General features: G+C 41.1%; 1 protein-coding gene across 4 annotated transcripts in view; it reads left to right on the top strand.

Annotated features, from left to right (window-relative positions):
* The window catches only part of ACD (ACD shelterin complex subunit and telomerase recruitment factor), a 40,773-nt gene extending 15,257 nt beyond the window's left edge, over positions 1-25,516 (top strand). For 2 of the 4 annotated variants that reach the window (XM_075585755.1, XM_075585758.1), the window contains 10 exons: positions 797-841; positions 2,983-3,038; positions 4,033-4,193; positions 4,954-5,032; positions 6,693-6,770; positions 9,902-10,027; positions 16,180-16,224; positions 17,368-18,383; positions 22,204-22,283; positions 23,501-25,516. In XM_075585755.1, coding sequence (XP_075441870.1) covers positions 797-841; positions 2,983-3,038; positions 4,033-4,193; positions 4,954-5,032; positions 6,693-6,770; positions 9,902-10,027; positions 16,180-16,224; positions 17,368-18,383; positions 22,204-22,283; positions 23,501-23,567 — 1,753 coding nt within the window. In that variant the 3' untranslated portion in view covers positions 23,568-25,516. The remainder of the gene's footprint in view (positions 1-796; positions 842-2,982; positions 3,039-4,032; positions 4,194-4,953; positions 5,033-6,692; positions 6,771-9,901; positions 10,028-16,179; positions 16,225-17,367; positions 18,384-22,203; positions 22,284-23,500) is intronic. The other 2 variants (XM_075585757.1, XM_075585756.1) reach the window with 2 other exon arrangements.
* The last annotated feature ends 1,210 nt before the right edge of the window (positions 25,517-26,726 follow it).

Genomic DNA, 26,726 nt, shown 5'->3' with positions numbered 1-26,726 from the left:
AGAATCCCTTGCTGCAGTGGAAGTGCTGTTTGCTGGGTGATAATGGTGAAAGACAGGGTTGCAGACCTGTCTAAGACATGCAAATGAATATACAGGAATATTTACAGTTGCTTTACTGTGGAGGGTTTTAGTCACTTTTTTTACCCACCATAACCTTAATAGTGGTGGTGTGTGTGTGTGTGTGTGTATATGTATGTATATATATATATATATATATATATATATATATATATATATATATATATATATATATATATATATAAAAAATGACATACAGTTTTCGTTTTAGGCCGAATCCCTTTCACAAGATCCAGAAAATCAAAGAACATTATATTTATTCAAATTCAATGTGCCAGCGACTCTGCTGTATGCTGCCTTTTGCAGTGTTTTGTTTATGAAGAAACAGCATAAATGCCAGCCGATTGCTAGATAAATGCGTCCTATAGGACGCTGGCACAGTGCAAGCTTGTTAGATAGTTTAAATGAAATCATTGTAAATGTTACATTTGTACTAGTCTCGTAATTTAAAATTGAGCAGCGGTCAAATTCCCAACACTACCTTTCCTGGGAAAGACTGCTCAAGCAATTCTGCATCATACAACAAAGTGAAAAGTGCCAGTCTCTGTTACATGGGATTTCTCTGCTTGCAGTTGGCTGGGATCGGGGTAACAAGCCTCTTCCTTATCTAAGGGCACAGACAAAATGTGTAGTATAGTTACAAGAAGAGGAATGCTGCTGTTCTAAGTCTTTCCAAAGATTGTCTGGTATAGAATAACCTGCGGTGTTCTCCTTTCAGTAACATGGACCCTACAGTGAGGAAGAAGATTAAGGAACTGTGGCAGTAAGTGCATATTTATTTATTTATAAAATATTTTACCAGGAAGTAATACATTGAGAGTTACCTCTCGTTTTCAAGTATGTCCTGGGCACAGAGTTAAGACAAATAATACATGGTTACAAATACAGTTACATAAATGATGAACAGGGTATACATTATATACAAGACATTGCATGCACAGTTAAAGAAAATATATATTATGGGCGTATGAAACAGTTACAGACCAGATTAAAATGTGAGACAGCCTTAGATTTGAAAGAACTTAAACTGGTGGTGGATGTGAGAGTCTGGTAGGTTGTTCCAGTTTTGGGGTGCATGGTAAGAGAAGGAGGAACGGCCGGATACTTTGTTGAGCCTTGGGACCATGAACAGTCTTTTGGAGTCTGATCTCAGGTGATAAGTGCTGCATGTGGTAGGGGTGAGGAGCTTGTTCTGGTAGCTGGGTAGCTTGCCCATAAAGAATTTAAAGGCAAGACAGGAAAGGTGAACTTTGCGCCTACACAAGTGATGACCTAGTGATCTAGTTCTTTGAGAATTTCACAGTGATGTGTGTTGTAGTTGCATTGGAGAACAAAACGACAAATTGAATTGTAGAGGGTGTCAAGTTTGCTAAGGTGGGTTTGAGGTGCCGAGCCATATACTATGTCTCCATAGTCAATAATTGGCATTAGCATCTGCTGTGCGATACGCTTTCTGACCAGGAGACTTAGGGAGGATTTGTTCCTGTAAAGTACCCCTAGTTTGGCATAGGTCTTAGTTGTCAGCGTATCAATGTGCATCCCGAATGTTAAGTGGGAGTCAAACCATAAGCCCAGGTATTTAAAACTAGTGACAGGGGTTAGGGTGGTGTTAGCGTTGGTTCTAATCAGGAGCTCAGTCGCTGGAAGCTTTAAAAATTTAGTCTTGGTCCCAAATACCATTGTTACAGTCTTGTCTGTGTTTAAAAACAGTTTGTTTTGGGAAATCCAGTTTTTGAGTCTCAAAAAGTCAGACTGAAGTATGTGTTGAAGGTCAGATAACCCAGTATGAGGCATATGAAGGGGTATTCAGTCTAATTACACTCCCCTCTGCCTTTTCATTTATCTGCTCGTTTCCAATGGATTGATCGCAATATTGTCAGCTTGTAGCTTGTTACCTACTGTAGGGTCGTACATAAGTTGTCAGCCACTATGCCTTCTCTTATCCTGCCAGCGTCTGCCTCCACACCCCATCCTGCTTTCGTAGCTGTACTGGTTGCGTTGTCAACAAACAAAGACAGAACTGGAGTTGAAGCTGCCTGGGAAGAAAACCGAAAACAAAAGTGATTTCCACGCAGTATTCATCTTTAGTTGAAGGGACTAGAGCGAAGCTCGAGGTCTTCTTTTTGAAACGTCAAAATACATAATTATGCCAGGAGATAAATTAGGCAAACATGTATTCTGCAGTGTTCCTCTTACTGCTACTAGAGGTACCCACAACACAATGCATCGTATATATCTCTCTAGGACAGGGGTGGTCAACTCCAGTTTCCAAGGCCCACCAACAAGTCGGGTTTTAAGGACTAACCCACCTGTGCTGAAGCAGGGATATCTTTACAACCTGACCTGTTGGTGGCGCTTGAGGACTGGAGTTGGCCATCCCTACATTAGTACCTATATGGTTAAAGCAGCATATTTATGGACATAACCCAATTTATCTCTTATTCTTTGTTGTAGCAGGGTAGTGTAGTATCATTTTGATGGCATACAAAGTAAAACAGGTGATTCTGTCGTAGTGAGTGAGATGGTGGTGCTAGTTATCCATAATAACCTACTCATGGAAAGGACAATTCAGACTTTTAATGTAGCCGTCTTTTGCTTTCTCCTAACATCATATGTGACACACTTCGCTCATAAATGATGTAATGGCTTTATGAACACATTTCCTACAAGGATAATGGAGCACGGTTCTGCTAGCAACAAGCCCGTAGTCTTTGAGCCAAATGTTATGTATTTGTATACTGTGATCTCAATACTTCCATTCTTACTATCGTTTAAAGGCAATGTATATAGGAATGCCATTTGTGCTTTCTTGCAGAAGCGTGTCACTTACAGTCCTTTTCCTGAGTAAGCCCTTGTATACGTCCTGTACATTGTATAGTAGTAAAAATCCCCTCTCTGTCTCAGGAATTACATGGCTGAACTTGCTGCGAAGGACGCGTCGCCTGACATGAACTCATCAGGTAAAATGTAATGTTACAGCAGCCTGTTCCCATCACAGGTTATTAGTGAAGGAAACTCCTTCTCTCAATACTTGCATATATTTTGCTTCTTTCTCAGGAAGCCATGACTATTCCTATATTTCACACGTCACTTGTACCGTATGCTTACCCACTGTTATCCATCCATAAGAATAATCTTAGTAGGACAGGCCCTGCACATAGTCACAGTGTAGCATTACAGAGGATAACAGACGGGGTAAACAATAGGGTCCATGTTTACAAAGCAATGCTATTCATAAGATAGTGCCGGAAGGTGTCTTATGGTAAAGTACTGCATTAAATATGAGCCTAAATCCCCCCATCCTTCAGAGGGTACAATCTGTCTCTAGGCTGGAGGAGTGAACAAGATTGAACATCACAAGCGCCCTAGCAGTTAACGTGGCAAAGTCACCATGGGATTCAGAGACCTTAGTCTGACTAGTTGAACTCTGCGTTTTTCAGTAAATTAATGAGACCCCCCCCCCCCCCCCAAAAAAAACCATACAGTATGTCATAGCCTAGGCTCTCAGAAAAACACTATCAGCCAATAATGTACAATTTACAGTTAAAAACCAATAAATAAGGGAAATTAAGCACACATTTCTTGTTGGGTGCCGCCATCTATAGCACCCACATAGTGAAGTAATGATGAAAATGCCATTGTGTCTATAGCTAGGACTGTCTGTGGGTGATGAGCCAGGTTTTTGCTGCATTTGAATTTGATTTGGAATAGAAGGATCCTGATTCCTGTGCCAACATCCCCATTAGCACCAAGCATACAGGATATGGGACGAAAAAGAGCATGTTCGTTTATTGTTGTCACGCAGGAAACTCCTCGGAAACATGAAGCGTAGGGGAGATGGATTTCTACTGTTCGTAGGACTGTAGATATTACCCCAATCTTAATGTCTAACTGCCTTATTACTTCCTCTTTTATCCTTGTTCCCCCCCCCTTTTTTTGTTTTTGTTTAATTAGATGTATCTCTTACTCAGTTACTGGCTATAGTGGGGGAGGAAAAGCTCAGTACTTTAACATCCTTAGCTGAGCAGTGTTTGGATCTCCAGCTGGCTGCCCCCCAAGACGCACCACAAGCCATCACGAAATGGGGGGCAGAGAGAAAGAAGCACAAGGGCAAGGTAAGAAAACCACTATGGGTGTTTCTGGACTTGGCCCGCGTGCCTTGTCGCAACTGGGAAGCTGTGGGAAGTGGATCCTACTTCGTACTTTAATGTATCTTCTAGAGAAGGGGAAAAAAAAGCTCATTATCTGTCAACCAACTATAATTATTACAGCCATACTTTATATACCTACTTACAGGTCATCATATTCTTGGATTCAATTGTACGCTCTTCTGTGCGGGGGGTCCTTTCTCTCCATGTTGTACTTTTACATTTGTTGCCGCTTTCTTCATTCTGTCTCGTATTTTACAGTGTTTTGTATGTTAAAGGCTAGCACTATATGAATACATATTTATATCTATACTACATATAAATAATAATGCCTGGTGCACGCGAATACATAGAAAAGTTAATACTTGGCTTCCCATGGGGTGCACACAGAGGGGCCGGGCTCACCAGCCGGTCCTGAGGAAAAGAGCTTGACAAAGGACTATTGTCTTCTGAAACCTCACCCATTTTGTCCATGTTATCTGCCATATTGTAAATATAAATCCGATTTTTGATTATCTGTAGGCGAGTGCTGCGGAGATCTCTCTCTCACTCTCTCTCTCTCTCTCTCTCTCTCTCTCTCTCTCTCTCTCTCTCATAATTACACACGTCGCATCAATTGTGTGTCCGTATTTGTTGGTAATTTGAAGAGAAAAAAATTACGTTAATAAATAGCATTTTTAGTGTTTTTTTATTAAACCATGCAAATAATGTATTTAATTTCTTACAGAATACCAATACTTTTTCTGTCCCTCTGAATTTGCTTCTTATTCCGCCAGATGAGGAAGCAGCTCTGGATCAGATTACAGGTACAGTAAGTGGGGTGGAGCTCATATTTCAACGTCTTGTGTGTATAAGCATGCCTATACATACATATATAGACAGAAGTATACACAAGTGTTGTGTGTCTATATTTTTATTTTTTTGAGTAGACCTGGGATTTCTGTTTTAAGATGAGCACAGTGATGAAACCAGAATGATTTAGATAGGCGCTAAATAAAAGTGCAGTGGTATAATGATAGATTCACACAGGAAAAAATATATAAGTAACTTAAACGATGTCTCAACCTTCCTGTGGGGGATATGTACAGATCCCCCTCAAATGGAATGGATACAGGTGGTTGGAAGGGAGCCACAGTCGCAGGAACATCCAAAAAATAAAAGGAAATATAATAGTGCAATATGTTGTGATAAAGCGAATTTTGAGATGTCTTGGCTCTATAGAGTGTCTACTTACAATAAGTAGGTGTATAAAAAGCGTATTGCAAAGTAAGGTGGTGTGTAGCAGGCTGCAGAGACAGGATCCTCGCGAGTTTGAGGTGAAGGAGATCTCACTCAGGTACACATGCCACAGGAAAAGATACAGAAAAGACCATAGTACAGATCGGACAAAATCAGTTTGTATTAAAAGCAGGGTAAAAGTTGTACTTACAATAAGTACATAAACAATGTACACGTAGCGTTTACTTTAGAGGTGAAACCGGCGTCTATGTGGGTAGCCTCTAGCTGCTGCAACTCCCAGTCCTCCTCGTCGGATCGCGATGACTGGCGTCTGACGTCACTACCGGCGCAAGGGTGACGGCTTCCGATCCGGAACACAGAGGTTGGCAGACAGCAGGGGGACCGCAGACTAGGCTCCTTCTCCTTCTGGGCAGCTGTGCAGGCTGCAGGAATAGGCTCAACGCGTTTCGCTGTGTTACACCACAGCTTCCTCAGGAGCAAGGACTTGCTCCTGAGGAAGCTGTGGTGTAACACAGCGAAACGCGTTGAGCCTATTCCTGCAGCCTGCACAGCTGCCCAGAAGGAGAAGGAGCCTAGTCTGCGGTCCCCCTGCTGTCTGCCAACCTCTGTGTTCCGGATCGGAAGCCGTCACCCTTGCGCCGGTAGTGACGTCAGACGCCAGTCATCGCGATCCGACGAGGAGGACTGGGAGTTGCAGCAGCTAGAGGCTACCCACATAGACGCCGGTTTCACCTCTAAAGTAAACGCTACGTGTACATTGTTTATGTACTTATTGTAAGTACAACTTTTACCCTGCTTTTAATACAAACTGATTTTGTCCGATCTGTACTATGGTCTTTTCTGTATCTTTTCCTGTGGCATGTGTACCTGAGTGAGATCTCCTTCACCTCAAACTCGCGAGGATCCTGTCTCTGCAGCCTGCTACACACCACCTTACTTTGCAATACGCTTTTTATACACCTACTTATTGTAAGTAGACACTCTATAGAGCCAAGACATCTCAAAATTCGCTTTATCACAACATATTGCACTATTATATTTCCTTTTATTTTTTGGATGTTCCTGCGACTGTGGCTCCCTTCCAACCACCTGTATCCATTTAAGATGAGCACAGCATGATTTTAATAGCCACTAATGTTTTTTTTTATACAACGGTGCCTTAGTGTGCTCTCTAAAATACGTCCGCATTGTGCTCATTTTTAAGCAATCTGAGATATGTCCTTTCAGAGTTCAGGATTGACATTGATGTGACCAGTGACACCAAAGATCCCCTTGATGATGTTCATACCAACAAGGAGCTTTCTCGTGAGTATTACATTATGTCCAAGACACTTCACACGGGTATAGTGACTTCACAGGGGTATAGTGACTTCACAGGGTATAGTGACTTCACAGGGGTATAGTGACTTCACAGGGGTATAGTGACTTCACACGGGTATAGTGACTTCACAGGGGTATAGTGACTTCACACGGGTATAGTGACTTCACACGGGTATAGTGACTTCACAGGGGTATAGTGACTTCACAGGGGTATAGTGACTTCACACGGTTATCGTGACTTCAAATGGGTATAGTGACTTCACACAGGTATAGTAAGGGCATCCAGCTTTGGAACTAGGCAGTATAAAGTTGTGAGCATCTGTATCCCTGATGTATTGTACACAAGAGACTAATTACAGTGTTTGTGTATAAAAAAAATTACATATTACACTTGAGGGTTGCTTATTTAGAAGCGGCACATATTCTTGTTGACATATCTTTGGTTAAACTGATTACATTTTTTGAAATGTATATAAGACAATCGTCACTCTCAAAAAAATGGCAAACAAAGCTTTACTCAGAATAAATTCAGTATTGATTGAATAATATTGATAATCAGAGCTGAACATAAACATGTATCAAAAGATGATATACAGCATGTCATATCTTTCTATGTCTGTGAAAAAGTTACTAAAGGTCGACATAAGTCTCTCATGGCCGTCTACCAAAATACTGTTGCCATACAGATGAAGCTGTATGTGAGGGTACACATCTCAGAGACAATTATTGAGACAGAGACACATCTCAGAGACTAATTAAGGGTACACATCTCATAGACTAATTAAGTAGCAAATTCTCAATGCTATGCATTAATCCTGCATTATATGCACAGAATAAATAGATGTACTATAGGTTAAACATTTTTGTGGTAGTCACTTTGTAGTCAAATACTGTACATTATAACCTGTTTGATAACAGCAAACAAAATCCAAATAGGAACCGGGGCACAGCCCCACCGATGCAGCATGGGACACAGGAAATTCTTTCAAAGATTTATTAGGTTAATAGAACATAGGAACAAAGTCCTGACAAACACTCTGACATAATGTTTGTTTGATAACAGGTTCAAGCTAAAAGGGCTGAGTTCTGTTCTGCCTCACTTATTGGGAATCTTTATGCAGGACTATACCAGGGCTCTAGTTTTCCAAAGGGCCGGATCAGAAAACATTTACGTGCAGAAGGACCACGCTTATTGTAACTTCATTTGATATGTGAAAAATAATTATATTTTTACATTTTCCAAGCATTTATAACATCTGTGCCACACCCATTTACATTAACTTAAATTACAAGTGAGTTTCAGTGTGCAAAACTGCATTTAGATGCTTAAGAAACTGGTGGAAAATTAGTCGGGGACAGAAAGTCCAAAGGCCACACCCAAAGCCTTGCACGGGCGGGATCTGGCCCACTGGGCCGCCAGTTGAAGAGGATTATTGCATGCATAGGAATATTCACAGGAACGTCCGCCAATAGACTAATTTAGGCTATATTTGCTCATCGATGCTATGACACCTTCCTGCGCCGGCAGACAACTTCCTGCGCCGGCAGACACCTTCCTGCGCCGGCAGACACCTAACAGCCAGTTTTGCACATTTCTGATCATTATTGCACATATGGTTGGAGCGCCTTTGCATTAACACAGATAAAAAGTAGTGCACACCGCTAAAGTGATGCGTGTTTGTAGCTGAACGCTTTAGGTTTTCTTCCAGCACTGGAAGGTGTCTTATGAAATAGTACCACTTGCTAAATATTGCCATATGTTGAGCCTAGACTATATATAGCAGTATTAACTGTGCAGGAACTGAACTGTTATACATTTTGACTTCCTGGCCATACTGACGCAGATTCACAATGCTGATGCACGTAACTTGTATTTATAAGATTTACGAGATTATTTAACTCACAACGTTTTGATATATCTATAACTTGGCATCAACTTTTGGGAGATGTGACGAGCCTTTGTCTAATTGTGTTACATTTCCTTTTGTGATTTATTCGTTTTCTCAGACATAGCTAAAGAGATGATTAAGGAAACGTGTTAGAAATTTGGGTTCTGAATTGTACACTCAAATATTGTAAAAGTTTGGAAATGCAGGGTTACAGGTGTGCAAGCCATACGCTTGTACAGTAGGCCTTGTGCGTATCATTGAAGATATCAGCCAATTTAATTTGGATAAGAATAGTACGTAGCACATCTTTTTACATTTATGTAAATATGAATTCTCTTGCAGTGACCTTGCTCACTGCCTGCGGTGCCTATGCCCCTCTAGTTCTGTTGCATTAACTTGTTTTGACCATGCACTGGTTTCAAAACCTATTGTTTGAGAGCAGCCAGCACGTGGGAGTGAATATGCTCTTCTGAGAATAACACAACTACACATATACACATGCACATGCATATAGATTGCTATTTATCTGTATCGTAAGTTACAGGTGCCAGGTATCTCCAAAGATACACGCTGCTGTGTTAATAATCTTACAATGGGAATGTTCTATTGCTGTATCTATGGTGTTCAAGTTAATCATATCCAATATATCCTTTGTTAATTGCATGACCATTATGGGCAAATGTTCAATCAAGATAAAGGCGAGCCTTTGTTTCACCAGGATAAATAAGAACAGAGAATGTGCATGTTGTTACATGACCTGCACACATACCAATCTCCATACAGAAATACATAAGTCCTATAGCGTCAAGATGTCAATAGCCGGAGAGCAGCAAGCGGGCTAAAACAATCTGAATTGACTATAAAAGCTTCCATTTTGATAAACCCGCGCTTTCATTCCTCTTAAAAGCCCATCAGAATAAATATGTATTACTGGAGTCCAGAATTTCTACGGTGTCATTTCTGCAGGCCCAAGCCATTACTTTCTCAGGAAGTGTAAACCAAGATGAATCGGACTGTATTTTCCAGGTTATTAGGACTGTATTTTACAGGTTATTAGGATGCCTGTCTGTTTGATTGAAGTCCTTATGTAACTGTTCGGCCCAGCTGGGAACACGTCTTATTTAATAGAGAGTCTGTGTTTTTAGTTATTTCTTCATTGATCCCCCATCTCTCTCAGTGATTTGCTCTCGAATGACTTCCCTGATCTAACGCTTCCGCCTGTTGCAGAGATATCACCCAGCACAGCAATGTCATCCATGTGCGAGGAGCCTTCGGATCACATTCCAGCAGCACAGGGTGAGAATCCTTGGAACAATCTGCAGTCACTTTGCCTCAGTGTGAGCTCGTCGTCTGGTGAGTCACTTCATAGCGGAGCACAGCTGTTGTCCATGTACCGCTGAAAATACGCCTTCAAACTTTCCCCTCTTAATTATAACACTGACATGGGATCCTGCATCACAAAGCAGAGCTCGTGTGCAACTGCTTGTTGAACCTTAAGTATTTATCCATTACAGTCAATGGGATCTTTTAATGACAAGTGATCCTATTGCAGTTCGGTTTGCAGGAATTGTTGCAATTTTTCGCATTTTCACAAAAAAATTATTTGCTCTGGCATTCGCAAAATATCAGTGACATTTCCACCTGTTTCTGCAATATTTGTGCAAAACAACACATCTTTCACCAAAAATTACCCAAAAAAGGGCATATGCCACTGCCATTTTCTGTTGTATGTGAAATTCAAGTACATTTTAGAAGGGCAGCAATTTTTTCTGGTGACTTTTTATTTATTAATTTGTAATCTTTTTCTTAGTTTTTTAATAACATGAAACAATATAAATACAATCATTCATGGGAAAAAAATTACTTATCAATAACTACTATACCCCTACACTCCCACAACCCCTCCCCACTGGTCATATATTATCTTAGAGCCTTGCAAAAACACCAGATATTGCCACAAAACAAAAAAGACACCATCCTGATATCTGAGACTTCTTCATTTCTGAATAAATAAATATACATTTATATGGAAACAAAAATAACAATTGTTATCATTTTTATAATCTATATACTATAACTCCCTGCATCATCTGGTCTCGTCATGATAGTTATGTATTTCCAAATAAGACAAGAAAGGAAACTAGATATCCGTACATTTAGAGTGTTTTTGTCGTAATTAAGTGTGTTTTTGTGAATTTCCGATGCAAAAAAGACTTGGCAAGGCTTGGCAAATATTTGTGCATGGTGAGACTTCGCCAAGCTTTTGTGAGCAACAAATGTAAAAAATAGGTCAGTTTTGCAAACGAACGCAAATGTTTCCAACATCATTGTAGTTGTGGTTGAAGAACCTTTGCATTAACACAGATTAAACGTGAGGAAGGTTGAAGATGAGCTCTTTAGGTTTTTGGCAAACGCAGGAGGCGAAGGCAATAGAGTATGTGAAAGGGAAGCACAGGGTGGTTAATGATTTAATTTCTAACTTTATTCATAATCCATTTACGATGATAATTATGGATCACTGGCATTTCTGTCCCGCTCTGTTACCCTTCATTGATTTCGAAGTTTCCAACACACAACAGCAGTGTTTATCAAACTGAGTTTTCAAAAATAATGATGCATATAATAAAAGGGCGTTAAGTTGCCAGAAAAAGAAATAAGTAGAGAGACAAAAATGATATTGAAAATTGTATTTAGAATAACAGCACAACATAGTTACATAGTTACATAGTAGATGAGGTTGAAAAAAGACGTACGTCCATCAAGTTCAACCTATGCTAAATTTAGACAACCGATACTTTATTCTAGATCTATACTTACTTATTGATCCAGAGGAAGGCAAACAAAAAACCCCATTAAGGGGAAAAATTAATTCCTTCCTGACTCCAAGAATTGGCAAAAGGATTAATCCCTGGATCAACATCCTTCCCATGTATACTTATTTGGTATATCCCTCTATACCTTTCCCATCTAAAAAGATGTCCAACCTTTTTTTGAACAAATCTATTGTATCTGCCATCACAGTCTCCATGGGTAATGAATGCCACATTTTAACTGTCCTTACTGTAAAGAACCCTTTACTTTGTTGCTGGTGAAATTTCCTTTCCTCCAACCTTAAGGGATGGCCCCGAGTCCTTTGTACTGCCCGTGGGATGAATAGTTCTGTTGAAAGCTCCTTGTATTGTCCTTGAATATATTTGTATATAGTTATCATATCCCTCTTAGACGCCTCTTTTCTAATGTGAATAAATCTAATTTAGCTAGCCTCTCCTCATAAGTTAGAATGTCCATCCCCTTTATTAATTTGGTGGCTCTTCTCAAGCACTCCTAAATCCTTCTCCATCAAGGATTCCCCCAATATATCTCCATTTAATTTGTAAGTCGCCTTTTTATTCTTGCATCCCAAATGCATAACCTTACATTTATCTGTATTAAACCTCATTTGCCATTTACCTGCCCACGTTTCCAGTCTCTCCAAGTCCTTCTGAAGAGAAATTACATCCTGCTCTGATTCTATTACCTTACACAATTTAGTATCATCAGCAAAGATGGAGACTTTGCTCTCGATCCCAACCTCAAGGTCATTAATAAACAAGTTAAAAAGCAGGGGTCCCAGTACCGATCCTTGAGGTACTCCACTCACGACTTTAGCCCAACCTGAAAAAGTTCCATTTATGACAACCCTCTGTTGTCTGTCCTTTAACCAGTTTTCAATCCAGGTGCATATATTATTGCTGAGTCCAATTTTCTTTATTTTGTACACCAACCTCTTGTGTGAAACCGTATCAAAAGCCTTTGCAAAATCTAAGTAGACCACATCAACTGCATTATCCTGGTCTAAATTCCTACTTACCTCCTCAAAGAAACAAATAAGGTTAGTTTGGCAAGATCTATCCTTCATAAATCCATGCTGACTATTACTAATAAAAAAAATTTCCATTAGGTATTCCTGAATATTATCCTGTATTAAACCTTCAAGTAGTTTCCCTACTATTGAGGTCAGGCTTACAGGTCTGTAATTCCCCGGGTGTGATCTAGCTCCCTTTTTAAATATAGGCACCACATCTGCTTTACGCCAATCTTGTGGTACTGAGCCTGTGGAAATGGAGTCCTTGAATATTAAATATAATGGTTTTGCTATTACTGAGCTTAACTCCTTGAGAACTCTTGGATGTATGCCATCGGGGCCAGGTGCCTTATTTACTTTAATTTTTTCAAGTCGCTTATGAACTTCTTCCTCAGTTAACCAATTGGTCATTAATATGGAGGTTGTGGCTTCCTCCTGTGGCGCTACTATTGAACTTGATTCTTCCCTGGTAAACACAGAGGCAAAGAATTTGTTTAATACCTCTGCTTTCTCCTTATCTCCAATAATCTGCCTACCCATTTCACACTGAAAGGGTCCTATATTTTCTTTTCTCATTTTTTTGTTATTAAGGTACTTAAAGAACTTTTTAGGGTTGACCTTACTTTCTATTGCAATCCTTTTTTGATTATCCATTTTTGCTCATTTAATTGCCCCTTTGCAATTTTTGTTACATTCCTTATAATTCTGATACGATGTCTCTGTCCCTTCTGACTTAAAGAATCTAAACGCCTTCCTCTTCTTGTCCATTTCCTCCCCTACCTGTTTATTAGCCACATTGGTTTTGACTTATTTCTTTTATACTTATTACCCAAGGGTATACACTGATAAGTGTGCTTTTCTAACAATGTTTTAAAGACTGCCCATTTATCTTCTACATTTTTCCCTGCAAAAACATCATCCCATTGTAGTACTACTAGATTAGACCTCAATTTATTAAAGTCTGCCTTTCTAAAGTTTAAAGTCTTTGTTGAACCCAAGTAATCTGTTTTTTGATAATTTATTTCAAATGAGACCATGTTATGATCACTTACCCAAATGTTCCAGGACTTGAATATTTGTTATTACTTCTACATTGTTTGATATGACCAAATCCAGAACTGCCCCTCTCCTGGTTGGTTCCTCAATAATTTGGGTCATATAATTATCTTTAAGCACCCCCAAAAACCTGTTTCCTTTTGTTGTAACGCTAATCTCATTGCCCCAGTCTATGTCTGGATAATTAAAATCCCCCATTATGCAAACATGACCCTGTTTTGATGCCTTCTCCATTTGCAAATGTATTTTAGCTTCCTCAATCTCACAGATATTTGGTGGTTTATAGCATATTCCCACAAACATTTTCTTTATACTTTTACCTCCACTGCTAATTTCTATCCACAAGGTCTCTACATTTTCATCATTCCCTTCATAGACATCATCCCTTATAATAGGTTTTAGATCTGGTTTAACATATAGACATACTCCACCTCCCCTTCTATTTGTTCGATCCTTCCGAAAAAGAGAATACCCCTTTAAATTAACTGTCCAGTCATGAGTTTCATCCCAGCATGTTTCAGTAATGCCTATGATATCATACTGCTCCCTTGCAGCTATTAATTCAAGCTCCCCCATTTTATCTGTCAGGCTTCTTGCATTAGCAAGCATGCATTTAACTTTTTTTTCAGTCTGTACTATTATCTTATCTGCTCCTTCCTTTCTGCTCCCACTTGGTTTAGTCTTTAGAAGTTTTCTAGTATTATCTCTATTTACTATGGGTATCTCACTGCTTGTCAAACTTGCACTTGCCCCCATTCTACCTCCATACCACCTTGTATCCGCCTCTATGTTCATCATCTGTTTCATTCCCCTCCATCCTAGTTTAAAATCTCCTCCAACCTTTTTAGCATTCTCCCCCTTTGCACAGAAGATCCCTCTACATTGAGGTGCAATCCGTCCCTAGAATATAGATGGCACCTCTCAGAAAAGGAGTCCCAGTGCTCTAAAAACCCAAACCCCTCCTTCCTACACCACTTTCTTAGCCATGCATTAACCTCCCTGATCTCTGACTGTCTCCCTGCGGTAGCGCATGGCACTGGTAGTATTTCAGAAAATACTACCTTGGAGGTCCTTGCCTTAAGCTTTTGGCCTAGATCCCTGTGATCATTTTTTAGGACCCTCCATCTTTCTCTAACTTTGTCATTGGTGTCAACATGTACCAAGACCGCCGGGTCAATCCCAGCCCCCCCCCCAACAATCTGTCTACCCGATCCGCAATGTGCCGAACCCGAGCACCCGGGAGACAACAAACTGTTCGGTTCATGCGGTCCTGGCAACAGATTGCCCTATCTACCTTCCTAATAATGGAGTCCCCTTCCACCACAATCTTTCTTTGCATCTGAACATCCTGAGTCCCCACTGTGCTGGAGGAACTATTCCCCTGGCTGCTAGAGGAATTAGTATCCCCCAGCCTTACCATTTCTGCCCCAACATTCCCAATATCTTCACTCAAGATGGCAAATCTATTGGGATGTGTCAGCTCAGAAACGACCTGCCTCTCCCTATTGCCCCTGCTTCCCCTTCTAACTGTCACCCAGCTACCCACCTGCTCCTCACTAACAGCAACTAAGCTACCTACCTGCTCCTCACTAAAAGCGCCACCATCTGCACCACTAGTCGAAGCAAGGGCCTGCTCAGTGAGCTCTAATTCCCTTTCAAGATTGCCAATGTCCCTCAATATTGCAAGTTGCCTCTTCAGATCAGCAATCTCTGACTCTAAAGAGACCACCTGCTCACACTTTTCACAGCGGTATGCTCCTTGGAACAGCTGCTCCAAGTGCACATACATGTGGCAAGATGTGCATTGAGTGGCATTTTCAATCCTGCTCATTCTAGCAACTATGAAGTTTAGAAGTACTAACAGTAAACTGTACTTCAATAAACTATACCTTGTTTAACTGCTTCCTTATTCAAACTGCTTCTGGTTCTAACTGCACACACTTTAACCAACCAGCACTTCAATCAACCACACAGATCAATCAGTACACGCAAGCTCAGGATTCGTTAGAAGCCTCTGTTTAAATACGGACACCCACCAGGTGTGTTAGGTTATCAATTAACTAACCCCACCCACTGCAGGTATGTTAGGCCAGCCAATTAACCAACCACACCCACTCTGCCTCAGGCAGGAGAAAGGGGGGGAAAAAAGTTACAGGCTTCAAATTACAGCACACTTTAAAAATAGATTAACCCACTGCACACTCCCCAAAAACAGCCACCCCTGCTAGTATACCCAGTACTTCCCTTTCCTTCTGGTTCTAACTGCACATACTTTAACCAACAGCACTTCAATCAACCACACAGATCAATCAGTACACGCAAGCTGTACAACAAAGCATAATAAGAAAACTCCCACCATCGATGATATAGAGAACAAATATAAAACCAATAGAAAAAGTAAATATAAGAAAATTATCCTACAAAATGGTTTCATTGCACCAGTATTCTTAAATAGAGGATTCAAAGGGATTACTTGTGACATGTTTTGTAACCTAATGAAGGAGATCAAACGCTGCAGGGGTTGGGGTGGAGATCATTTTTGAGATTCTACAACCTTACCGTATAATAGCAATCCCACCTCTTTGACCCCCTTTTTCTTTTACAGGGGGTCCTCCGGAGCTGAATCGCGCCATTTTCAACTCGGAGACCCGTAGGTTCCTGAAATACTTCCTGGTTTTTTAAAGGGATTTAAATGGCCGTCAACTAGGACATTCCCCTACCCTCACCGATCTAATTGCCTCCACTGTCCCCCCTGTCAGACCCATCAGCATGCCACCGACAAGACTAAATCCAGAGACCTAACCCCCTGCCCACCAACCAAGCAAGCTCTCAATGCACCTAACCCATAGCCCGACCATAATGTACCCCACCCTTGCCCACCACAATGACATTAAACAATTACTCCATAATCTAATCTATATGTAACTACAGCTTTGTTTTACTAACTAATGTACAGCGCCCTCCAGGGCACTATATAAATGTTCTTATAAATAAAGAAGACGCCCTTTAGGATTTAGTTATACTACAAGGAAACAAAGAAAAAGACAAATTCTCTGGAGTTCATTCAGGTTTCGAACCTAATTCTACTTTCTTTCCTCATCATTCCAAAGGCCATTACATTGACACATTTGGTAAACTAATGGAACATGAATATATAGAGATCTGTGACAAAATCCCCAGTCTAATTTAAACTAAACAGGTGACTTTTTATGCGGCTCAACTTGTCCCTATCCTGAAAACAAACGAACAAAAATTGCTGCCTTAGGCTAGGTCCCTACTTGCAGCTGCAGCGCCCGCTTTGGCGGGGCGCTGCGGGGACAAAAGCTGCCCCTCAATGGGGTCCGGGCCACTGCAAGGGGTGGTCGCCGCACGGCCAGTTTTTCCTGCAGACAAGAAAATTGTGATGAATACTAGCGACGGAGCGCTAGGCCACGCCCCCCGGTGGTTGAGCCAATGAGGGCGAACTTGCTGGGTGATGTCATGTTCGCGGATCCCCGTCACGCCCCCCTGTAGCTCATTGCAGACTGGGGAACTCGGCTGCACGCCTGGCAGGCGCGTGTGCTGCGCAGACAGGGGGGGCCGTAGCCTTAAACCCAGCTTACTTTTTATTGTTTGCTATATATCTATACCTTTGAAATGTATATTGAAGTGCCTGCCTGCCTTGATCTAAAACTCCATATTGTATGTATATTGTACTGTAGGTAAAATCATGACATTTGAGCACTTTTTTTCTGTCAATGGGTATGAGTGTACCTGCTTGATCTGTTTTTGTTTCCTTGCTTTGCTGTTTTAGCTTCTCAGACAAAGGCTTCCTGTCCTGTAGCCCACCAGAGCAGTGATGAAGAGGTTATTGCAGACCCAGACAGCAGCACCCCAGATTTATCTATGTCTCTTCTGGCTGTGCCCACTATTCAGAGTGTACCTGAAAGCCAGGATGAGATCTCTCCTCTCATATTCTCAGACAGAAGCCAACATTCCGACACGTCTGCCATCCAAGAGCCAGCAGAAGACCCTGATGGTATCATGTGCAAGAACGTGACTAGTTGGGGGGAGGCCTCCGGTAACCACACTGACCTCACTAATGACCAAACAAGAAGAAAATCAGATGCCAGCTCTACCGCATTGAAACTGCTGCCTCTTAACAAGTCTTCACTGTGTTCCTTGAGCCCGAATCGTTTACAGAGCTCCCCCCGGAGTAGGCTGTCTTCGGGCAGCCGTGTCCAGTTAAGTCCAATTGTCCGGTCTGGTTCGGAGAGGTGCCTTGTCTTCCCGGCCAAGGACAGCCAGGAAGAGCATGAAAGCAACAGGAAATATGAAATGAGAAAGCAGAAAGCAACAAAAAGGAAGTATGTTTCTGAAGATTCAGACACAACACTGTCTGACGTAGACAATGTGGAAGAACTGGCGGAGCCTGCTCGAGGAGGGGTGGGCGAGCAGAAGGAGAGTGACAATAATCAATTTTCAGAGGAAAATAACGCACCAGTGCCCGATACAGAAGTTGAAAAAGAACAAGGGAAACAAGATGGGGTAGATAAGGAGCCTGACGTGGAGGGTCCCAAAGTGTGTGGAGGGGGTCTGTCCAAAAAGAGGCCAGTCCGCCATAAACCCAGTTTAGAGTTTGTGATGAAAGAAAAGCTGCCAAAGAGCAAAGTTTCAGAGGAGATGCTGTCTGCTACAGAGAGAGCCACAACCAGCAGAGCGAACCTCGCGGAAGTATCTGCCCCAGCTGCACAAAGACAATCACCTACATGGCAGGCCAAGGAGAAAAATACACTGCTGGTTATAGAGCCGAACAGAGCCAAGGAAATGGTGAGCAAATACTTCTTATTGCCTTTTGCGCTTTGAAAAAAAAAATACAGGTTATTTCTCCACCCCATCCCCACCCAATGGGCAGCTTTCATTGGACAGATTTGGATATCCTCCTATAAGGATATAGCCACATTGAATATTGCATGAGATCCGGCACTTTTAATTTAATTGCCAGATGTTTTAATTCTGTGAATGAGCAACCTCCTGGGACCACATTGTCCCTTCATGTGTCTTTTATATAGTCACACAAAATTGCTTTATGTCCCCTGCTTTTTCAGGGTGCCGGCTTCATGTTGCTTTTCTAAGCAGGTTATACCATAGCTCAAGAATAACTGTGGAACTACATGAAACGTGGCAGGTTTGCAGAACAGCACATGCATTTTGTAGCATTCGATCACCTGTTCACTGTTGTCTAAGATCTGAACAGGAGAGAAGGACTGCTGTTTTATTCAGTATTAGGATAGTGAATGGATGAGGGGCGGAGACAGCTATGTGATAATAATCCGTGATCATAATGGCCCTAATGCTGACATTTTCTCTGGCACTAGATCAGTGGTTTCCAACCTTTTTTGGTTAAGGAACCCTAAGTGAAATTCTGAGGAACCCCCAAAACCATCTCTAATAGCAACTCTGTGATCAGATGCATTATAAATTCTTCTGTATTTGATACAATTTTCAAATGACCAGAAAATGACAGGGATCCTTTTAGGGATGCCCGGGAAACCCAAGGGTTCCTAGGATCCCTGGTTGAAAAAAAAAACTGCACTAGATGTGTTGGCACTGGAAGGGTTGCATGGAACACAAATCTCCTGATGTTTTCAATAGTTGTTTGATCAGTGCCTTTACCACTTTACCCCAGTAACAGGACTTCATCAGACTTCAATCATTTAAAGCATGCACATAAAGAGTAATATATAATAATGCCAGAAAAAAAGGCAAATTATCCTGTATTAAGGGGTTTTTATTTGAGAATTTACCATAAGACTACTGCACATTGATATTTAACTTAAGCCAACTAGTATTTATGCTTTGAGGAGTTGGGAGAATTCAGTCAAACCGTGGTAGGCGGGCTGTCTTTCCATCAGTAATTACTTCGGTGGACAATATGAGCAAGTTTTAAAATATGCAAGATAAAAAAGAAAAGTTAATAAATGCCTGATCTGAATGTCTTGTACGGGCAAGTCTGTGCTCATTCAGATTATTCAGCTCAATGACCATGTCAATGATGAGCTAATAAAAGTAAAACACTTATGTGAAGGGCTTTACTTGCTGTGACTACCCAGGCAAGAGGGCTGTAGTATATTAAACGAAGCACATTCCTCTTGAATATAAAGTACATTGTAGATTAGGTTGAAAAAATTCATATATCCATCAAATTCAACCTACAGATGTAACAAGATTTACTGTCCCAGCGCAGCAGGCAAACAAGCGAAAGTCCACGGTGCCGGGGACAATGTCTTCCGCGAAGGCGCCGCTGGGAGTCCATGCTTCTGAATGCCCCCCCCGCCCACAGCGTTACTCCTTCGGTGCCGTGACCGCCGTGGTCATGTGACAGCGAGCGATTGTAGCACCGAAGACGTTAAAGTCTTGCTACATCTGTATGTCACATTTAGGCGATTGAGATATCCATCCCAGATGTGCCATAACTATGTTGCTTAGCATGGAAGGAGTTGGCTGGTATTCTGGTAACTTCCATAGTACAGAAGAGACACAAATCATAATAGGTGATTGATTGCAATTGGTAGAAAAAATAATCGGTGAAACATAAGTATTTAAAAATGTTTTTTGGTCAATAATGTTTCTGTAGAAATTAAATGCATTACGGTGCTTTTAAGGACCTTTGTGATAAGATTGTTGGTAAACTCTTGTACATACAGCCATATTGTTTATCTACACCAGTGGTTTTCAACCGGGGTTTCGCGAGCATTATCGGGTTCCGTGGCCGCCAGGGGAGGAGAGCCGGGACTACTCTCCCAGCTGTCCCAGGACCACGGGGGGGGGGGAGGGGGCGGCGGCACTCCCACATAGCAGTAACCCAGCGTCTCCCGAGCTAAGCAGCAGCTTAGCAAAAAAAGGTTGAAAACCACTGATCTACACATTTGTGCTGCTGCTGTTGTATAAACGAATTATGCTGCCATTATTACTCAACAAGCGACAGAGGGGCCACTAACATCCAACAGCTGAAAATAAGTTAACAAACAACACACAGAAACCCCAGCAAGCTCTTTTCGGGAACCCCAGAGCCCCCACAAAATATATATATATGTATATAAGTGTCAAAAAGGAGAGCTATTGAGCGTGGCAAATGTATATCCTTCCCAGGGTTTTAAGCTCACCCCTCCCCACTTCCCAAGTCAGCAGGTCTTTTTCATTCTACAGGATAGAGATTCAATGTTGGTCTTTCTCCCTCCTAATTAAATTTTAATCCTAATAGAGGTATATTAGTATTTTATCTGGTAGTGTTAGGACCTGTGAACTGGGTCTGCCTTGTCGTGGCTCGCAGGCTTACAATGCTTTGGCCAAAGGGTTAAACTAAATTACCGTTTTTCAAGAGAATATATAAGTATTTTACTGTGTATTTTTGTCATATTGGATGTAGCATTGGGCTTCTCTGTTGCTTGTAGTATACATTTCCCACGCTCAATAGCTCTCCTTTTTGACACTTATATACATATATATTTTGTGGGGGCTTAGGGGTTCCTAAAATGAGCTTGCTGAGGTTCTGTGTGTTGTTTGCCATTATTACTCATACAAAACAACAACAAGCTGGACATAAGTTTACAGTATTTTAATAAGTTTACATTTATTTTTTTCACAGAAAATAAATGACTTAAAGGAGAAATCCATGCAATATCTTACATGTGCTTTTGTAAATAAATTAGTTTTGTTGTATTAGATAATACTACTTTTTTTTCAATTCTTTAAAGGAGCAATTCAAAACGACATTTATTTCAATGACATTTTTTTTTTTATAGCATTGAATCCGCCAGCTTGGATTTCCTTTTTAATGAGTTTTAATATACTGAGCATCCTTTGATTTCTATAGCAGGCTGTAGCCCACCTCCCCAGCAGTGCAAGATCTTTGCAACACTTTCCTGTTGGTCCTAATGTGTTGCCAATATTCCCAGCAGTTTGAGCTGCAAACTGTAACACTAACAGTGTTACCTTAGTAATATAAGAATACATTGTAGCTGCTAAGGGATTGCTTGAAACTGGAAAGCATACATTTAGTGAACCTTGGGAAGCATGATCTTTGATTGATACAGAAGAACAAATCGATTAGCAGCTTACGTAATTCATTTTAATTTTAAATAAATGTAATCAAAGGCTGCATATATTAAAACAAAAAATATCGTTAAAGGATGCTTGAATCTCTGTGTGGTGTCCTTATTTTATACAATGTCAGTAAATGATCACAACGTGTTGCTGAGTGCAGTCCAGTCATAGTTACATAGTAGATGAGGTTGAAAAAAGACGTACGTCCATCAAGCTCAACCAATGCTAAATTTAGACAACAGATACTTTATCCTATATCTATACTTGCTTATCCATACTTATGGACTTACAGTCCATTTCATATTTTCCATGATCAGAAGATGATAGCCGATGATTTGTCGGCTATGTGTCTGCTGGTTCTCTTCGGCTCTCTGTAATCCTGCTAACCCTTCTCTACGCAATACTTCAGTACAGAAAACCCTGCGGGATATGCATATATCTTCCTTCTTCTTGTACTAATTGCTGGAGTCCTGACAGTTGCTATCCACCGTGGACATGGATTTGGCAGTAACACCTTAAACTCTGCTCTTTTCTGTCTGTACAGAGGCATTATGATGGGAGTCTGTTCCAATACAAGTACAAGCCGCCTTCTCCGGATCTCTGTGCCCGAGTGAATGCCATAAGGTTAGTGTTATCCTTTAAGTTTAACGATGCATGTTAACAAACCAACCTTGTAGACTGCTCTGGAAATCATTTAAATTATTTATTTTGTGTTCAAGAAATTATCAAGTTTTAGCAATGCAGTATAAGCATATGATATTTTACATAATTATACATACAGCTGCCACATTTTTGCAACAAAGCATGTTAAATATTTCATCGGTTTTATATTTTTTGAACCAAGATGAAGAATGGACAAGATACATCTAATTGGCAGCGTCCGTGAGGTTGCTCTGACATAAAGCTGCAATTCACCGTATTTGTTTTTCACTTGTTCTTTTATTTGCGTTTAATGCAGCAATACTCTCCTTTCCCCCCAATCGAATATTTTTTTCCCAGTTATATTAACCAGTTGGTCCTCTGAAGCTGAACCGAGTCACTCAAAGCTCCCGGGACCCCACAATTGGCAGGATATTGTATTTTTTTTATTTTTTTTGCTTTTGCCATTTTTTTATTCAACTATTAAAGGAGCAATTCAAAATGACACATTTTATTTCAGTTGTTTTAATGAAGCATTGAAGCAGGGGTCTCTGGAGCTGAACCCTGTTAATTTCAGTTCCGGGAATCCCCTGCTTCCGGAGATACCTCCAAATAAAGTAGGTGCTCAGGCTCAGCAAGCAGGGCTTTAAAGCTGCAGTTTAGTCTTTTTTTAATTTTTTAAATTTTTTTAATTCAATAGTTTCATGTGGGCAATCTCTAATTACCTAAAGAACTGTATAGCTGCCAGTCAATTCGTTCTCCATGTCATAGATGCCCGAATATGGATATTTTTTAGATGAAGCCCCGGGCACAGTACAAAGCGTTGTGTTCTAGCACTTTCCTCAGAGTCCACTTTTGTGATTGCTATACTGGATCTAAAACCTCTCCTCAGGGCCTCGAGCCAGGCCAGAATATCCATCCAATACGTTATTCTGAGGCAAATGAGGTCCATTCGCCCATCTAAAACCTGGTGAGGCTGGTGGCTCGAGTAGAAGTTTGGGAAAGATTGTTTTGAGCAGAAGACTTTACCCTAAGTTACGTGTCACCTGGCATATGATTTATTGGTATTCTAACAGTTTTGGCAAGTGTGTGAAACGTGTAACTACAAGGCTTGGAGTATTTATACACACGAAAAACAGTCTGAATCGTTGGCATAATTAGTGTGGCATATTGAATGTCTTTTCATTTATTTTTCTGTACAGGTTGCCAAAAGAATTCTATGAATGGTCTCTAAAGATTCTTTCTGAACCTGAAGAAGATGCTCTTTAAATAGACTTTTTTTAAACTTGTTTTTGGTTTTCTTTCCAATCTTGATCAACAAAGCCCCTGCCGCACCCAGGTCCTGCACCAGTAACAATGCAGGGGACGGAAATCTGAGGCAGGAAGGAGTAAGACTTTTTTAGTTGGAATTCAGTCCCTCAGGCTGATGCCTCATTATATATGACACTGTTCCTCAGAACATTTGGAAACATGGAACACATGGATGCACCAGTATGGCCTAGGAAGTACACTGTTAGGATCGATAAATCCAAAGAGCAGGCGGGGAATTGCATACGGGGTTTCAGCTACCCCTGGGTAGGTTGATTTATGTGAGAAATTGCAGGACATAGAGTAGAAGTAATAGTAGGAATCGGAAACCAATGTGCCTGGAAATGGTGGGTTCCCTTTTCATGGACATCACTTACTAATACTGCGTTGGCCTCCTGATTAACAAAGTATTGGGAAATGGATCAAATTACAAGTTTTTCTCGCAATTATAGGAGTGGCAGGGGCCATGTTTAAATGATATGTTTATATAATTAGTGTCTGTAAAATTGACACCGTTTTAAGTGATAAGATAATAATTCTGGTTACTTGGTGAACATGGTAATCCGAGATTCTTTGGGGGGGGGAGGGGCCACGCCTCTTTACGTGATGTCACTGTTGAGCAAGAATTGTCCTTTCCATCTATAGTCAAAGTGCCTCCTCTTTTCACTTTATTGATCCTCTGACAGAAGGGCTACACCGGGGCTGGGGGAAAAACACTTGTTTGTCGTGTTCTCCTTTTCAGAGTCTCCACCTCTGTAGTTTTCCACCCTGGTCACTGTATATATTTAATGTTGTGTTTTTATTTATTTTTTTAAATAAAATTAAAATGGCTGCTAAGCCCCTCCTGCTGTGTGACATCACTGAACTTCGAACGACCCTATCAAAGAAGCTGATGGTAATGCATGCTTCTATGGTAAAGGTGTTTTAAGTCTGCATGGTATGTTGAAGTGGAGCAGCAGAGATTGCCATGTGAACACTTCATACTCTTGTGAACGGGAGTAAAGGCATCCTAAAGCTTAGCACCCTTATGTGGATCTGGGCCTTAGTTTTAGAGAGTATGTAACACAATACGTGGTGGCAAAAAAGTTAAATGTCATAAAAGTTAGAAAAATAATGCAAGTGTTTGCTCCATTTATTTATTTGCATATGACAATGTTTGGTAAAGGATCGGCCATTATTCTGTGTGATGTTAATTTTGTTGTAAATCAAATATGGTTCATCAGAATGATTACATAATAGTGAAAAATAGCCATCTCTTTACATAGTGGTTGGGGTCAACTATTTGCTTAATACTGTATTGAGATAATTGTGTTCGTATTTATATTTTGGCATTTTGATGCGAAGCAAGACAAATAAGTACTTATCTTCTAATATTTTCCCTATATTTTTTTTTGCTAAGCAGCAGAAAGGCGCCTTTGTCATCAGTAGATCAGTAGATTTGGGCAAAATATTCACTTAAATCCGAATCTGCCGCGGATCAGTCTCAAAGGGCAGATTGGCTTTTTTTTTTTTTGACTGAAAATCCATCTGACATTTGGGGTCCGCATCAGCAAATGGAATTATTATGGGAGGCGGAGTATATAAATAGTGGTCCAGCCTCAGGTTTAATCCATTGTGTTGTACGTAGGGTTTGGCTGTGGGTTGGTTAGGGCTGCTGCTGTTGTACTGTTATAGCTCAAACATTTGTACATTATTTACTTAATAAAACTTGGAGCTTAACCAATAACTTGTGGCTGACTGGACAGACCCCAGTCTGTGTGTCCAGTCCACTCCCTGGGCTGTGGCTAGACTTCTGTACTATGTCTGTCTATTATATAAATTATATAGCCGTATATTCATATTTAATAATATAATAACACTGTTTATTTTAAAGCTGCAGACCAAGCAATATCCTTGTTTGTGTATTTTTTAATAAAACAGTTCTGTGTTATTAGAAAATACTTGCATTTTTTTTGTTTAAGAACAACTCCATTACATTTTTTATGTTTAATAATGTAACAATCATTTTTTTTATTTCTATAGCAGCCATTTATAAATCTCATCCCCTTCCTCTTCTGAAACAGGCTCTGGCACATCCCTTTTTGAGCCCTGTCCTCTCTCTAGCAGTGCGCCAATTGTATCTAGTGACTGCCGGGTGACATGATCTTCCGCACAGAACTTTGCATCTTTGGTCCTCTTCTTCTGCGCTTACAGCCATTTGGTGAACCCTGAGCCGAATCTTCGTTGATCGGCAACTTAGCTAATTACTTATTGTGTGGATTGTATTGATGCACATATTAAAGGGGGCAAAAATACAATAAAAAATAAAAAAGCGGCAGCTTGAACTGCTGCTGTAAGGAGGTTTAAACTAGTCATGTACCGAGTACTCGGAATTACCCGATATCCAGCGTTACCCGGCACATTTTCAACAACCCGGTCCCGGCAACTGAGAAGTGGACCCGGGGCCGGGTAATGTCAGTATAGCTGAAAATAATCACTTCACTTACTTGTGGCAGCATCAGAAGTGTCTTCAGCCGGCGTGGGACCTGCAGGAATCCATTACACAGTGCAGCAGCAGGTAAGCAGTGTGAGCCGGGGAACCATGTGACCGGAGCAGGAGCGTTCCTATTGGACAGCTGTGTGTCCAATAGGAACGCTCCTGCTCCGGTCACATGGTTCCTCGGCTCACACTGCTTATCTGCAGCTCCCACGCCGGCAGAAGACACTTCTGATGCTGCCACCGCCACAGGACCTCTGCTGCTCTTCATAGATGTCGCCGCGGTCTTACTCCACCCTGCAGGTAAGTGCCGGCCGGGTAGAACTATTTATTTTGGCCGGGTACCCGTTACCCGGTACAACACCGGTTTAAACTTATACACATTGAGTTTCTCTCATTCTCTGCCCCTAGCGTGCCAGACACTGCCAATGTGCAGCCCAGGCCACTGAGGCCAGCAGCCACTGCCATTCCATTACTAGATTTGCCACATTGGTACCACTGCCAGTTCAGCAGCAGCAGCAGCGCCCGGCCAGGCAGATCAAGAACACTGCAATGGTCAGAAGCAGCACGGAGAGTAAATCAAAATCACTGACTGTCAATGTTCTAGCTATTTTCTCGTCCTATCCCACTGTGTGTGTGCGTGC

The sequence above is a fragment of the Ascaphus truei genome, chromosome 2, assembly GCF_040206685.1.
Source record: "Ascaphus truei isolate aAscTru1 chromosome 2, aAscTru1.hap1, whole genome shotgun sequence".
Classification (NCBI taxonomy): Eukaryota; Metazoa; Chordata; class Amphibia; order Anura; family Ascaphidae; genus Ascaphus; species Ascaphus truei.
This window is presented reverse-complemented; position numbering and strand designations above follow the sequence as displayed.